The 17,924-nt window shown below is 39.2% G+C and overlaps 1 protein-coding gene across 1 annotated transcript in view; it reads right to left on the bottom strand.

Moving 5' to 3' along the window:
* The window catches only part of itga1 (integrin, alpha 1), a 43,248-nt gene extending 25,647 nt beyond the window's left edge, over positions 1 to 17,601 (bottom strand). The window contains exons 1-2 of the mRNA XM_079364498.1: positions 17,267 to 17,601; positions 12 to 132 (exon numbers count right to left, since the gene is read on the bottom strand). Coding sequence (XP_079220624.1) covers positions 12 to 132; positions 17,267 to 17,315 — 170 coding nt within the window. The 5' untranslated portion in view covers positions 17,316 to 17,601. The remainder of the gene's footprint in view (positions 1 to 11; positions 133 to 17,266) is intronic.
* Between the last annotated feature and the right edge of the window lie 323 nt (positions 17,602 to 17,924).

Raw genomic sequence — 17,924 nt, 5'->3', positions numbered from 1 at the left:
ACAGCACTCACCATTTCCCCTCGCTGTTCTCAAACTGCTGGACAGTGTAACCAAACATGTCCTCCAAAGGACCGTCGAACGACAAACCATTTTTCTGGTCCACGTTGAAGGACAACGCACAGGCCAGCAGCACTGCAGGGACAGAGGGAAAGAAAAGGTCATGCAGAACTGTTTACTTCTCCGATGCATTACTTTATTCAATAATCAAATCATGAAATAACAGGCTTTTTAAAATGTGTAATAATAATCAGGAGGTTTCCATTAAAAAACATTTTCAATAAATTGTGATAAATATCAAAACAAAACCAGAATTTAATCAAATAAACATTGACATTTTGATGATTATTTCTTCTATCATTTCTTGGGACATTTTAACAATACAAATAATCATGTATGGGTAACTTTTACAGTAACATCACATAATCTTTGACATACTGTCAACAAGGTGAAATATTATTCATCAATCTGAATAATATTGTATAATAACTGTCAGATGAAATGTTATACTCCACCTCATGTATAAAGGAAACTACAGGAAATAAAAGATTATCACATTGAAACAAATAAATACAATATCCAAAATATAATTTCACAGAACGCAAGTTATCAAAATATTATCCCCATAATATTTCTATGATTCTAATGAAACCAAAAATTATTTATATACTGTATATAAAGATGGAAGAGGCAGATACAACATAAACTGTGTGACCTATATCAGACACACAGGCACACGCACACGCACACGCGCACACACACACACACACACACACACACACACACACACACACACACACACACACACACACACACACACACACACACAGTGATTTTGGAGATCACTGGAGGAATTTCAGACATCACTGTGAAGCACTTTGGTCAGAGTTCAGTCTGACCAGCAGGACAATGACTTCTTCTCTGCACTGTGCGCAGTCTGCGCCTGTCTGTCACTGAGCTGAGTATATATCACAGAGGCTCTATATAAATCCATCCATGTCTCATTGTGCTGCTAATACAATGACACTCTTTATATCTACTGAAGCAGGGAATTCTTCCCATATAATTTATTCAATTCCCTGACTTGTGAGGGAGTGCAGAGGAGTCAAAGTCCAACAGTTATTTAAAAAAAAAAAAGAACGTGCAGACACAGACCACATACATGGAGAGACAAATAAAAAGCAGCTATTTGTGCTTTCATGATCATGCTTTGTAGCTGATATGTCTGCTTTGACCCAACACAAAAGACAACTACCATATGGAGTCTGGATTGTATTGCCAAAGTGATGTTACTTCATAGCCACGCTACTGTTGGAGTGTCAAAGAATCTGTCTGTCTGTCTGTCTGTCTGTCTGTCTGTCTGTCTGTCTGTCTGTCTGTCTGTCTGTCTGTCTGTCTGTCTGTCTGTTTATTGGTGTTGGTTTTTATAATCTTTCTTGCTGTGTATTTATTTGGCTTTGTACTCTGGAGATTGCTTATATGCAGCACTCATGTCAGAAACAAATTTCCCTATGGGGACGATAGAGTGGACTGTACAGAAACAGGAAGTAGCCTGATGGTATTTAACTTAGCGTAACTTAACATGGCATATAATGTAACGATTCGTACGTGTCATTCTGTGAAATAAAGAGCCGTACCGTAACGTATCACAACATACTGTACAATGTTTGCACATTCTCCAAATGATATCTCTCTTGAATTGTATAAATGACAACTTGAAAAATTTAGAGTCTGTAATTATTTAGGTGGCTCAGTCCAGACTCCATCACCACACAAACTTTGTCCATTGTTGAACATGTGGGGTAGTTTCTTGTGAATGTTACAGTACAAACAGGGATCAGTGAACATATGTGTGGACCACTCAGAGTGGATGAGATGCATGAATTACATCCAATTAGGTCTGTTAGCAGCCCCTCTCACTGCAATCTTATAAACACAGGACTTGTGAAAACATACTGCTGCCAGTCATCATTCTGCTGTGTTTAGAAGTTGATCACACATAAGATTAAGGTCTTTACGTTCCCCTCGGGTAGAGAGAGATACACAGAGAAACAGCGAGGGAGAGAGAAGCAGACCTGCAGAGTCATACAGTGGAATCCCAGCCAAGAAATATTATCTCCCCTGTTTCTCCCTAGCTCATTTCTCTACTTCCTCTGTTACCCCTCTCCATCTCTCAGAGAATCTCCATTTCCTGTTCCTATTAACCTGATTATACACATCCCCTTAAATCCAAAAGTACACATACAAACACACTCACACACACACACACACTCACACAGCTAATTTAGCTGATTTAAGATGGCCCCGGGCCAACCAGACCTTTTCCATTTATCACAGCCTGAGCTCAAGTACATTTCAGAGTCACGCCGGCCTGAGCTGTGTTAGCTGACACAGGTTTTTGTATACAAATGTCTTTTTGCTTTATTTGATGTCTCCTGATTCTGTTCTGCTCAAATCAAAACCAGAGAGTTATGTAAGGGCCTATTTCCATGAGCTGGGCTAACATCTGCCCTGGAAAACCAATAACTGGACTTCATCCTTTGCGGATGGAAACGGCCTCATGAGCCTCTGAGGTACTGGCATATAAATCTGTCCATCACTGTCTAGAGGGGTTCATATAGTACTTCATTGCACATATGGAGCAGAGGGAGTATACACCAGTTTTTAGCCAGTTGCTCAAAGTCACCACTTTGATCCAAATTAAAATATTAGTGTAATAAGTCAAAAACCATGATCAATCAATCTATATTTCAGCATTTAAGCATTGTAGTTTTGAGCATCTTACTATGCTAACATCTGCAGTGAAATTATGGCTATGGCTCTCGTTTCAACAAAAACGGTTGAACTGCAGATAGAACAGTGTATTTGTAATTGTCACGCAAGTAAAAATCAAATGTTTGCTTTCCAGAAATGTCTAATTTAATTTGTCTTGAATATCCCAGCCACCATGAGACTGCAATGACCAACCACTGAGTCTGTGTTTGGTAAAGCACCATGTGGACCTGATTGACCCTGGCAGTCTGTCAGCCACACTAAACCGCAATAAAACACTGCGCTAAAGCTATCAAAACCAAAACGACTCAATTTCTGTATTTAACCATTTTGTGAGACATCAAAACCAAGTAGCAAAAGTCAGATCTGTTTGATACAGGCAGACCAGAAAGCAGCACAGATCAGCACCTGTTAGCCTGTAAGACATCAGACCAGCTATAAAAATGACCCCAAGTCAGCACCTGTAGGCTTCAAAGCCTCGTTCAGCAAAAGTAACAACACACCCAACTGGCACCTGCTCATCTGTAACATACTTAACCAGCTATAATCGGCTTTAAAGCTTAACACAAATCAGCACCTGTGGGCAACAAAGTCCTCAAGTACCTGAAACTCAACCTTTAGAAGTTGTAGCATGTGTGAAGCTGATCCAAGACAGATGGTAAAAACAAATTCTTGAATATTATACAAAGCATGGGTAGTAGTTCATAAAAAGATGTTAATGAACATCAGTTGGAGTAAAAAGAAAGAATTGGTTTACTGATGTTTGAACTTTCAAATGAAAGGTTTCTTTCTTTTTGAAAGAGCGTAATATGCTAACATGACCGCAGGCGGGGAAGAGTTATAAACTGCAACAAACTGCATTTCGCCCTCTGCACTTTTAACTTCATCTGTGTCAATTTTCTTGCTCCAATATTCTTCTTCTTCTTCTTTTTCATTTTCTCTCTCTAATTACTTTAGGAATGGTCAGTCACGAGCTGATCTTAAAAAAGGCTGAAAGGTTTTAGCTCCATTGACTTAATTTTCTTATTTGGCCGTCTGCTCAGTGCCTGCCTATTTCTTGGCAAAATAATGTGCAGCATGTGGGCGTGCAGCAGACACCAGAGGTCATGAATGTAGGCGCGTTTGTATTTTTATTTGCAGAGAGGAACACAAGAGACCAAATTCTTTAGAATTCTAGTGATAGTGTCAGTCAAGACTTCATTTTCCAATTTAAACAACATTTAAAATGTTTGTTAGTTGAATAAAGTCTGGATTGATCATCCCAGATTAATTTCAGGTCAGGGAATCTGATGTTTAACAGTTTTTACTCGAATAGCAATGTTTTGTATTACCGTAGTTATGCCTTTAGCCTGGATTGCCTTCCTCCTGCTTTTATTGTCCACAGACTGTTTTTTTTCTGATTACACCAAAGCCTGCTGATGCTTTATTGGTCAACACAGCTACAAATGTCCTACACATGGAAACCAGAACACTTCCCATGCTAAAAATCCAGACCCCGAGTACCAAGGGGTGGAATCTAAACCAAACAGTAGCAGATTGTCAATGTCAGACAGACAATGTTCAGACCAAAACCACCAGTGGATGGGGATCACCATATTTGGAAGGACTTCTTCAATCAGAGAATAGTGGAAGTCAAGGTTTCAGAGGAGTCAGTCTTTATTTGGAAATGCAAATGAAGGTTCAGGAGTTTTTTGGCTGTCTATCAAACAGTTGATGAAATGCAACTGCTGAAACTATTTCCTTTAAACATGCTCACTATTCAATGTGCTTCCTGTGCTCCATCCATTCACTAATTTATTCTCCCCCTCTCAGAAACATCATCAATCCCTTTACATTCCCCCCCATTCATCTTCGTCTTTCGCATCGCCTATTCCAGCATCTCTCTCTCCTCTCCTCATGCTTCCTTTCATTCATTGATTGAACATGACGGCTCAACGGTGTCAGATTCCTCTCCGTGAAACCTCCAGATGTATCCTCTGGAGTTTGGCCTTTTTTCACTGGTGCAGAAAACATGTCTGCCTACAAGCTGAGACCCACGCATGACATCATCCCCCCCGACGGTTGTCAAAGCTTTCATCCCATCCAAACCCCCTCTGTATACAGCAGGGGTGGTTGACGCTCTCCTAACCATAGCCACACACACGTACTACGACTGTCATATCTGCTGATCACAACAGTTTTAACATACAGGGAGCAGCTGGGAGGAGGGGGCTTCTGGAATAGATCAAACACCTCTGGAGGAACTAAAAATACACACACACCCCCAAGGGTCAGAGAATGACCTTCTCCAGATTCAATAAGCAAGATGCAATAATAATCATACTATGCCTCATGCTATGAAGCTAACAGTGGGAGAAAAATACTCAAACTTCATTTCTCTGCTCATCAAAGAGTCCTAAGACATCACTGCAGGTTTATTTTGAAAAATCAGAGAAAGCAAATAGACACTTTGAGAGAAACTGAGCTAAAAAAAGAGAATCCAATGAACACAGAAAAAGGACATTGTCACTTCTGTATACATGTCTGACAACTACCTGATCATAACCCTTTGTGTAATTAAAATAGATCCTGTGTGTGGCAAACAACATACTCTTATATTCTAATTATAGTTTTACAAAGTCTTTGTGTGACTAATAATTGGTGTGTGTTTCAAATAATCAAGTGAGGCTCTTAGCCATACTCCCACTTAACAGAACATTCATCGATCCGTACTTCTTATGTCACTTAAATTTTAATTAGCCTAGTGGAAGATAAATACATGAACGGTGGAGTGCTTTCAGCTAAAGCATGCTGTTTAGGTGGATCGATTCAATTAATTTGTCGAATAAATTTGAGAATTAGCTTAGTGGTAGTTTTAAGCTAACTGCTTGTTTTAATAATGATAAAGGCAATCTTGAAAGAATCACTTTTCATAAGCAGTCTGTCTTTCCAACTGGGAGCTGTGAAGATTGATACCATAATCATGTGTTTATGGAGACAGTTCTAGGACATGTTAACATAGCTTAAGCTTTAGGACTAGTAGACTCTGAAGTTTTAAAAATACAACTACCAGTAGCTCTTTTTCTTTTGATATCTTTCATAATCTATAGGTTTAGTTTTTCATTTGTCAGGCTAGGTGTTTACATATAGGCTAACTAGTGCCAGAAAGCTACACTTCTAAGAGGTCCAGGGTGTTCTGTTTGCTTTACTACAAACTCTAATGTAATGAAGTGAGTTATTTTTGCAGTATTGGGTTGAAATAGAGAAGTTCAGTTGAACACTGAGTGACCAGTAGCACAAGAGTGTAAAATACACAGCACCCCAGTAATAATATTGAGGTAAGCAGAACAGGATTATTTGGTTTTGTTAACTAAACTGGGGGTAAAAAAAAGGCTAATCCATCTATTTCATGTTCTGTTTACTTTTTTTTTTTTTTTTACGGTTGTTCAGACTTCAGGTAAAGGTCTAAAAGTGTCTAAAAGTATTTCTTACTTCAAGGAAGAGGAGACTTGCAGTTGAGCTGAACAGAACATGGAGTTTTTTTTCTTGTTTTTATGAACAGCAGCACAGTTTATGAACACAATACTCCCAAACAACTCTTTAAAAATAAAGAATATTTTTAAGTGTAATCTCTTTGTTATTGGCCTTACTGTATGTGTTTCCCAAAGAAACACGGAGAGCAGAAATGCCGAAGCTATCTTTCTTAAGCCCTTTGGCTGAAATTATTGTTTAATGTAGATCATATCATAAGATGAATGTAATTGTATGTTCTGGGCTGTTATACATCATTTACTAAATGAACAAAAGGAAAGCCTACCATAGAAATGATTACGTGCTTTGAAGTACATCGCAGACTGGGCAGAGTGTTAACATCCTACTGTGAATAAAGCATACATCAACATCAAGACATATACGGTATTGTGGATTTCAAGTTTTTGACATTCAAAATATCACTGGTCTTTGATTTTGAAGCCTAAACATCATCATCTAGGGTTAAAACAGAGAAAAATCAGCTGTAAAGCAAAACGAAGATGTAAAAAAAAACATACTACAAAAATATCCACATTTGTGTGGATATCACACTACACTCCCCAACCCCCTCTGTCAAACACACAGATGTGTGAGGTCACAACTCCTCCTTCATTTCTGTTACTTTGCTGTTATTTCAAGGCTACTCAAACACAGAAAAGTAAAACACCACATAGTGGAAACAACCCCACTAGGAATTTCTTAAACGAGTAAGACAAACTGGCATAAATACAAATCTTAAATACACAAAAGACTAAAATGATTTAGCATTTAACCTGCATAGCACATATTTTATCTCAACTTTCTAGATCAAAAGAGAGAGAGAGAGAGAGAGAGAGAGAGAGAGAGAGAGAGAGAGAGAGAGAGAGAGAGAGAGAGAGAGAGAGAAATCCAGCTTAGGGTAACAGCAGGTTGAGGATAACATTTGACTGGCTTTGAGGGCACTTTTCCTACTTTTTTAAATTCAGTTTCATCTGACTAAATAGATATTAGCATGCCCCGTAATCCCACATAAATAAACCATCCAATATATACTTGGTCAATACAAAACACCAGGCTAATAGAAAAGTATTGTGGATGTTTTCATAAATGTTTTCGTACAAGAAGGGATTTTACGATCAATTACTTTGCTGCAATTTCAAACATGAGTCATGTAATATTGATTTTCTGATGACACAGGCTTCAATCTATAGCTCTGTCTCTTCCGGTAAGTCTGACTGACATTAAAGTGGAACGTTTGGAAACCCAGGAAACTTTTCTCGGGGAGAAGAGTGTCATGACCAGCATGGCCGCTGGTGTTGGCCTCTTGTCTGAGAGGTTAATGTGAACATGTTGCTCCAGGCTCCAGACTGCTCCCTGTATGATGCCAGTTTGATGGATAGCTCTGGCCTGCTGTTGGCCTGGGAGAGATACAAGAGAAGTGGAGGGAGGGGGGCAGGCCTGGTGCACAGATGCAGCATTACTCTGGCAGCAAACACACAAACTCACACCCACACCCATGGAGAAGTACATAGGATCTAAGCCTATCATCACTTAGCAGGTAGTGGAGCCCCAAAGGAGTATAAGTGTTTGTGTGTGCAAGTGTGTTTTTTAAAGTGTTTCTTGAGGCCAGATGGGTGTTTTATTGGCACACACTGGCATAAACAAAGAAATGACTCTAGTCAGGTCTAAATCATATAATACAAGGAAACTGAACTGTATGACAAACTACACCCAAAACAAGAACGCATCATAAAAAAAGCCAACACTAGTTGTGCTAACACTACAATGCACTGGACTGACCTTATTTTCCTTCAAAATACAGTGTACAGCATTCAAGCAGGAAGTGGCATGACCTGGGGATATTCATCATGAAAAAGTTTTAAGATGAAGATCGGAGTTTGGTCTTCACTTCTTAACCCCAGGTCAAACATTCACTTTGCAGACAATCCAAACTCGAACCCATTGGCTATTTCCTGATGACAATATAGCCTTTGGAAGCAACAGCAATTTTGTGGGGCTTCCAGTTAAGCTAGCCATAAGCTAAGTTTTTCCATGAAAGACTTCCAGCCAAGTCTTTCTTTTATCCACTTTTTGCACATGTCTGCTTACAGTATATGTATTTGTTAAGGTGTCATCAATTTACTGCCAGTTTAATAGGATTGCCCAATCGATACATACATTGCCATTGAGTCTGTATTTGCACGCAGCATTTGTGAATAAAGAGAAGGTTGCATGTTGTTTATAGGCTTTTCTATAGTCCACTTGTAGTTCGTTCGATGCTTGAGTTGCGAAGAATTTTAACCCCCAGATATTTAACCAGGCAAAATTTGACACTTTTTTCAGTTTTAGTAGAAACAAGGTGTTTTCAATTTGCAGAAAGCATTGTAGAATGGTTTCAAGAACTATGAATAATGAAGTAAATTGCTGTCATTGCTGTCTTAACCTGCCCTTTTTAACCTTCAAGTGTGTGCAAACCACAGGCTTTGAGCACTTTATTAAATATTACATTAATCATTTTGACAAATGCAGCATAAACAGTTGACCTAGATATCACTATTTGGGAAAATACAGCTGTTAGTTATCTGTCTTTCTGCCCGTCTGTCTTTAATGTGACAAAGTTTGAATGAGTTCATTTTTCTGAAATGAACAGACAGTAACGCCAAGTTTGAGAAAACGGAAATGAGCAAAGTTAAATACAAACATGTGGAAACTGAGGGTTGACTTAACAGTATCAGTCATGAAAGTTAGGTAATTATGTTTATAATATGGCTGAAAAAAATCATCAGCCTATAAACACTACAGTGATGACAATTCTTCCTTTCACTTTACAAAGTAGTTCACTTGCATATTGGGTGGTTTTTGACTCCTGAAGTTTAGTTCTTTTGGTCTGGACGAAGGGGGGAAAAAGGAGGCATTGGACCCTTTCAGTTCTGGTCAGCATTTTATTCTGACTTACTTTCAACCAAAAAAAAAAAAAAAAAACCCCAAGAGAAAAGACAAGGAACCCATTCAGTAGACCAATTTAGCAAAAGTCTGAATCATCAGAATCCACATGGGGAAATAGTATTCCGATCATTGTAAACCAGTGCCACATTCTATTAAAGTTTTAATTAAATGTCAAATGTACCAGATACACTCATGAAACCTTTGGATCACCTGCATGACAGCCTGTCATGCCTTTCATTCATTAACAGTGACTAAAACTCTTCTTAGTTTGAAAAACAGAAGCAGTGGTTGCCTCTTTTACTTTGATCTCTACATTTTCACTCTTCTCCTTGTTTTTGCTCCAACTTGAGATAATGCATTTTCGCCCCATGACAAATGCTATGAAAATACTCCACATCTAACCTCCTTCTTGTCTTGCCAGCAGCCTTTTACTCTCGACATCCTCCGCTTTTGCACTTTCCCCTTTGCCTCCCTGCCTGCCCTGTGGCCTCCCTCCTCTTTGCCCCCCCAACTGTGCAGTGCCAGAGGTAACATGACAAAACATACATTGTCACACAACTTGTCAATATACTAAACAGTAGCGTGAAAGTAAAGATATTTACTTTCATGAATAGGTTATCATCTTTTTTTTTTCATACGTAGAAAAATTGAAAGCTCATGTGTGATAAAAGTGGTGGAACTTGTACAACACAATGTATGCGCTAATGTTTTACGCTAACGGTGCTTTGATTTATTTCAGGGAAACATGTACTTCTAACTGGTTTATTTATCAATGTTACCCTTCTTAAAATAATGAAAGAATGTCTTCAATATTTATATGGCAACATTTCATTTAGGGCTTAAGGAGGTTAAGAGCATGCTTTTGAAATTGTACCACACAAAAGGAAAAGAAGTAGTGACAATTGAAACGTGCAGAATGCTTTTATGTGTTCAATGTGTGCGTCTGTGTGGGGTTTGACCTCTTCTGGGGGTTAAGACCTGTGTAAGCTGACACAACATGTGATGTCCCACCTTCACGGGTGTCCTGTTTATTTGGGGCTCTTTATGACAGATATCAGTTTCTTAACAAAGTGTGTATGTTGTTGGGTGTCGTTTCGGGATTACTCTGCCTGAGTTAGTCACATATCTAACTTCAGTGTTTATTTTTAAGCTTAGGGGGCCACTTATAGAAAGATTAGGCTTTTCAAACACTTCAGAGATAATTTTGGTCAGTTCATTGCCGAGGAGAAGTTAACCATCTCCCTTCATTACCCAAAAAGAGCAACATATTCCTTCTGTTTTCATCACCGAGAGCGGGAAAAGTTAAGTTCCACGTTACTGCCCAAATCATAAGACTTGTGAACTTCACGTTCAAAGAAGAGCGAGGGTTTGGCACACGCATCACCTTGGCAACCTAGAGTGTCTTTATTTTTCTCTTGCTGTCTCTGTCTGCAGCTATGGCACAGACAGACCCGCAATGATTCAGCGATGACTCAGTGCTGTGGTAAAGCCCAACCCCAGTGTGTGCTGCTGACAGTCATTCATATATTTGTCTTTATTGACTGTAGACGTTTGTAACGATAAACAAACTGTACAAACAAAACATTAGTAAGTTTTGTGAGAGGCAGTGGAGTTTTAAGCTACATGCCTTTATCAGCATGCAAACATCCACAAGAACAGCGCTAACATGCAGGCATACTATAAAGGCATATAGGTCACCATTAAGTAAATTAGCAGTCGAATGTTAGATATTTAGCACCACACCTAAAGTACTTGTTGTTAGTTTTATTGGCATTTCCTGTTGGCATCAAAAATCCGATGATCATCAAACTTATTACAATTTGTCATGAGGGGGCCCCACGAATGGCTGTCATTCATACCAACTCATCCAACCTGCATGGAAAACTGTAGATGGGAAACAAATGGTGTTCCTAAAGATTAAAAAAAAACATGAAATCAACAAAGAAAGTAGAAGTCCTTTGGGGAGTACACGACTGTTTAAACTTTCACGGAAATTCTTCCAATTGACTTTTTTTTTGTAAAACCAGACATGTCAAATTAAGGATAGCAGACAAAATATCTGGAGAAAATAAAGTTAGTGGAATTGATCGCCTAAAGGCTGAGAACGCCTCTTGAAAATCTGATTGTTATAAAAGTAGCATTGTAGAGATAATTTCTGCCCAAACCAAACTGGTGGACTGACCAGCAGACATGTCTATTCTGAAAGCCCTTTTCCTGCTTTTTCTCGGCAGGTTCCTCTTAGTATTGTGGCCCCAGACTTGTCTCGAGAACAGAGTTTGAAGGTCTCACTTGAAATCGAAAGCACTTTTACTCAGTCTTATCTTGGTCTCAGACTGGGCGGACATGACCACCACTGAAAGGCTTCTTTTCCATGTCATTACTGTGATAAGAAGGAAAATGACCCTTTCCTAATTAGTTAATCATTTCATTGTTATCCCACATTATGACCACAACACTTTACAGTCCAAGTAAGTGACACCCCTTCCACACATAAGTATTTCAGTGATATATATAGTCTGGGTCTTGTCTCGGTCTCTCCCTGCTTTGGTCTTGACTCAGCCTCGATCTCTAAACGTCTTGGGTTTGGGTTAAGGTTAGACATTGTCTTGGTCTGCGGTATGTCTTGTTCTTGGTTAGTGTGGTCTTGACTACAACACTCCGCTGATAACTTTCTGCAGACAAAGAGCTTTGTTAAAATGGCTTGATTTTTTTAACTTTCCCAGCATATTGTACAATCAATAAATACAGACATTTATCTCTACTAGTTTTAGGAGTTGGGGCATTTAGTGGACAAGGGGTTCAGAGTTTCAAATACATACAATAATTGTGTGTTTTTTAAGAAAATAGGAACACCACACTGATAATGTTACTAGTGGCTCTTAAGTCATGGCTGTTGATATCAAATATGACAGTTATACGTGACCTTGAACATACTTCCATTTAGAAATGATACCATGAATGCCATAGTTGCCACATTTTGCAGAGGCAGCAGAATCAGCTACACATCTGCAGTGGTTTGAAGCAGCAGAGTATGAAACCAAGTATGTGGGTGGCCTTTGTGGTTTCACAGGCTGGGGTCCAAATCTTTGAATCTTCATTTGACTTGCACACTTCTTTACGGAAATATAGACACTTCTGTTTTGTGTATCATCCGAACAAAAAAACATCCGGCCTGGTGAGCATCAGTCACCTCTACATGCAACTGAGCTGCACATCTGACAGAGCTCCATGTGATACTGCCCTTGTAAAAGTTTTTCCCACATTGAACGTCAAGTTACTATTTTAAAATGAAATGTTGATTTTCCCCAAGTAAAATTCACTCTCTCTTTGTGAACAAGTCCTGTACATAATTACTCATACATTTAGCTAAACGTATTTATATCTTTTGATTGGATTCTAAATGTTGGACCAACCATCAAGCAATATATTTCATACAATGATTCATCTCTTTTGTGATATAAATTGACAGTTATAATTGCCATAAACAATGTCTTTAACCAAAAAGGAAACACTTAAGTGCAGATGTTTTTGTCTGACAATCAATTGAACACCAAAATATATTTAGTTTACCATCAAATAAGAAATGCAGAAACTTCTTGCTCATATTTCATAAATATGACCATGGGAATGTTTATGCCAAAAGCTGTACAACCAAACCACTAGTTAGTAATAGCCTTTTTCTTCTTTCAATAACATGCATTTTCAATCCAGTTTAAACTTCTCTGAATGTAACCATGTTGTCTTTAATCATTACTGCTTGTTTTCCACAAGCAAGTGCCAGTGGATGTTAACACAGAGGCTTCTAATTATTGGGCAACCACACAGTTTCATTTCCTGCACAATGGGTGCTGTGGTGGTGTCACAATTCAAGAAGACAATATCATCAAATGCTCTAACTCAAACTCTACAAGTTTGGGTTTTTCACCATCAAGATCCATGTAAGCGATATAGACTAAATCAGAAACTGTCAAGACTTTGAAAACTGTTGGATAAACCAATCACATTGTGGTTGACAGCATTTCGGCTTCCCTGAAGGTGACACACTTAAAGTGTAAGTTTTAACAAAACTTTTGAATGCAGAGAACTGTGCCCACTGCAGCTCTCAATTAATTCACTTATATTAACTATTTGTGGATGTTAATCTAAGCTGAGAGATCACAGTTAGACATTTCTGTGTAACCGCTTTGTGTTACAGTCTGTACTTACTGGAGCGTTTAGGGGCTAAATTGAGCCGAAGGCTTTTTATTTGTGAACAAGGACCTTGCTTCTCTAGATATACAAATACGCACAATGTTTTAGAATGACATTGTAATTATTTTTTTCAAGCACTTTATCTGATCATGTGACATGTAAAAGAGGTGAGGTTAGAGAGCTCTGAAAACTCTGAACCTCAGTTTATCACAGTCACAGACTTTCACACAGTCAGGACTTGAGATGTTAACTATGAGGTAAGTGTGAGTTCATGAACAGACGTCCTCATTTGTTAGAGGTGTGAAGACGTGCAGCTCCATCACATCAGAAATACTACTGAACATAAAGTGATGGAAAGATTTTTAGAGAAAGAGAAATGACACGTTTGTCTAGTTATATAAAAGTAAAAGTAAAAGTACTGGTCTTGATGCTGTAATGCAGGTGAACACTTGATTTCTAAAGGACAACATGACCACACTGTAGAGAAAATGACTCAACTCTAGTTTCTGAAAATTATAATTGATTATTTAAATATCCACATCACCTCACAGTCACCATACATTTTTACTCTCTTACACTCCCACAACTACCTCAGTCAGTAAGGACCTGGTAATCGGAAGGTTGATGGTTCAAGTCTCATTGCAGACAAAAGAACAGAGGTTATTCTGGTTCCTGAGTATTGCCAAGGTGCCCTTGAACAAGGCACAAAAATGCTCTGCTCTACATAGCAGTGTGTAGCAGCCCCACTGTGACGTCTCTCACATGTAGGTCAACCCAGAGGTAAAAAAAAAAAAAAAAAATCCTAGTTCTTCGATAAAAATGTGAAGACGCACTCACACATACTTTTTAGTATGTCACAGAACTAGCAAGGTCACATTACATCACAAAGCTGATGTAATGTTACTTTCAGCTTTTTACCTCATACTTCCTGATACATTAGAAAGAGAAGGCTGAAAATTTCAAGATTTACTGCCTGTAAGCGCAAACTGTTGTACTAGTGATGGTATTTGTTTTTAGCCTTTAAACAGTCAAACTCCCTGGAAGGTTTTTCATTTCTCGTCAAGGTGCCCCCACACATCCCCCTCCTCTATTTTAGCACTGACACCGCACTTTTTGGCACAAAAACAGGATGTTTGCTCATGTGAGCTCACACTGACACAGACTTTTCCTGCATGTTCCCGAAGAAAATTCCACGTAAATTCCAGATGAGCGAATGTTTGAACACAGCAGGTACGACAATAGGCAAGGTTGATGACGTTGTTCATGACAATGAACACAATATCTCAATATTGTCAGGAGGTTATGTGGGAAAAGGCCTTTAAAAGTCTACTGCCATGCTATCTGTAATCTCTGGATGAATACGATATAGCTAACAGCAGCACACACCCTTGTTAGGAAAGATAGAGCTAATATGACAAAGCTAAGCAGTTAGGAAAACTCATTGTGATGTTATGGGGATAAACCGCAGGAGTCTAGTTGAACGTCATTTAAAAAAAGGCTAAAGTTGCAACATTAAAAATGCTAAGCTAATCTGATCAAACTTTATTTCTTAAACATCGCATTTAAACTGTTGTGTCTCTTCCCGGAGAGGGCTGAAATCCAATCAGTGCTAATTGCGGTGACTCAGGGAGTGAGCTAATTCAAATCAAAGATAGCTGAGATAGTAGAGTAAGACAAAGACAAGCGATATTACTAATGAGGGAGAAGTCCTGTTCTCATGCTCATGAATTCCTTCCGAGCTTGAATGTCTAAAGACGTACACCCCTTGACCTCATCGCTTTTAGCAAATTAACCATCTGCTTTGGTCATCTGCTTCAGCTTATGAAAAAGTGGGAAAAAAAGACAAATTCCTAAATGTCAGATGTGACAAAATGCAGGGGGGAAAAAGCATCCCAGTCCTCAGTCAAATACTGTGGAATCCATATTTCCAAACATAATCAACAAAGGCTATCCAATTCAGTGGTAATTTTGTTGGATATTACTTTCATTATTGAAGCTCTTTTTTTTTTTTTTTTTTTTGAGAATGAGACCAATATTGATTTTAGGACTTTGTGCAACTCATTTATTGTGATTTTATGGAAGATAGGCATTATTAATATTAAGGGCCAAGGCTGGACTGGTTAATGGGTGGGAGCCTTGCAGCTGTTTGTCAGGAGTCTTAAGGCCTCCCTCAGCTCCAGCTCTTTGCCTGTTACTATAGGACTGAAAGTTGTTTGGAGACAGCATTTCCAATATGGCAGTTAAAGGGCTTCATAAACCTGCTTCATAAGTGAAGTTCATTGAGTGAACATCTTGTCTTCAACTATATTTGACTGATCAACACACTAAGTGTTTTTTTATAGATCGTAGATCGATGTAAGAAATCAATTAATCAATTAATCACAAATTAGTTGACCAACACTGAAAGTAATTATTAGTTGAAGTTCTCTTTAAGTGAGTCTAAGTGTTCATGCTGTTCAAGTCCTTAGTAGACTAGGTCACTATGGTCCGACACATGCTGATTGAAGCCAGATGCCCCTTCTCCTCCGCAGTACCAAACTCAAACCACCTGTAGAACCATCTCCGTAAGGAATTTAGCCAGATTAAATGCTGCCACTACAATAACCACATGTGGGCCTCCAAGGCGGACAGGGCCGGCTCCCAAAGCACAACATGGGATCTCCCAGTATGGTCTCAAAACAGATAGCTTCTACCCCTGTGTAACCCAGCTGAGGTCACAGTCAGCAACAACTCAGGCTACATTACATGCCATGGTCTGAGTCTGCAGGAGGAGACAAAACTAGTTTAAGGTCCTTTACAAACAATCAGCAGAAGAGAGGAGAGATCTGATTGGAGGAATCAAAATTGGGGTGTGCTGGACCCAGCAAGTAACACAAACACACACACACACACACACACACACACACACACACACACAAGTTGATCTCCATTTCTAACTCAATTCTCTAATGACCATCACAAGCCTGCGTCACATGTAAGCGTAGAAATCTGAGAATTAGAGAGACTTGCCCTGTTTACTCTGCTCTTTTGCTTGGTCTCCTGTGTTTCTTTCACCCAACTGTACCGGTACTTCCCACCATGTTTGAACTACTTGTTCATGACTCAGAAGTTAATTCAGCACTGCTGCTTTGGAGCTAAAACTGAGCCTCACCAATGGGACTGCAGAATACTAACACATATCCATTACTAAAATAAAATGTTACTGCCTTTTATATAGCTGGTGAAAAGACGCTATTCGTTTCGCATTAAACCTCTTAAAATTAAAATCGAATTATCACAGATGAAAACCCTCAATGGTTTGTTTTGAATCAGGATGTGACTCGTGCTTTTCCAAGATTTCAACAGAAACATGACAAAATTAGATAGCATAACACTGCAGAAATGTTTCCTTAGAAGCAGCAATAACTATACTGTAGGTTTTCTTTGGAACTGGTGTGTAATCTCTCTCATACAAGATCCAATTAGAGCCTCATACAGCTGTCAAGTCATAGTTACAGAAATGTAACTGCCTGTAATATGTCTGTTTTAAGAGGCAATGCCATGCTTCTAACCACGCTCCTGCAGTAGAAACAATTAAGAGCTCCACGGTTTCCCTCTGTCAGAATAAATAACATCTGGGCAATAGGGAGACGGAAAATATTTAGGGACAGTTTACAAGGACACTGGTGCCACCACCACTTAATGGGCGTGCAGGCAACGTGAGTGACACACCTAATTGATGCATTTAGTCCTAAACTGCTGCCATGCGTGTGCGCAAAGACGCGCTGGAGACCTTGACGCGGTATAAATTGGCCGCTTGCTCGCCTGTCATGCCTTTTTTTTATGGTAAAATAACCTCAAATAAACACAATTCTCATAAGTTATTACTCACCAACAACGGCCACTGCTGTCAAAGTGAAATGCTGCCTTATACCCAGCATCCTGATGCGCGATGGATGTCCTGTGTATAGCCTCAGACTTGTTTCGTTCCCTGTTAGCTTTTAGGATAAACAAGAGCTCCCCAGAGAAGTACAATCGCTAAATGGCAAACGAGAGTCCACAAGGCATTTCCTGTTCAGAGCAGCATCCACAGTTATAGCTGTCTAAGGTCCCGTTTCAAAGTGACTATACACCGCCCGAGTTCAGATCTGTTCCATTGCGTGCAGCAGACTCTGCTGAGCGGAGCGGGACAGACAGAAACAGGGAGGTGGAAGAGGGAGGATGAGAGGGAGGAGGAAGGCGGGAGGGAGCGTTGTAAGGAGTTCACTCATGCACAGGACCTTATGTGCAATGTTAGAGGGGGCTTGGTCTGGCGGTTCATGGGAAAATCTGAGCAGTAAAAATAACAGCAGCGATGATGCCAGTGTCTGTCAGGCATTAAACAATTAGACCAAAATAGTTAAATCGTGCAATATTCAGTTTAGAACAGCTGATTATGCACATAAGTTACTATTAATCACCCAGTGTAAACTGAGATGTTTTGTAGTAATATTTAAGACCTTATTGCATCAGGGCTGTGTTAGTATAGTCATGGATGAAAATAGACTTTT

Source organism: Symphodus melops, assembly GCF_947650265.1.
Source record: "Symphodus melops genome assembly, chromosome: 16".
In the NCBI taxonomy this organism is placed as follows: Eukaryota; Metazoa; Chordata; class Actinopteri; order Labriformes; family Labridae; genus Symphodus; species Symphodus melops.
The sequence above is the reverse complement of the archived record's forward strand: the minus strand, read 5'-3'. Positions and strand labels throughout refer to the sequence as shown.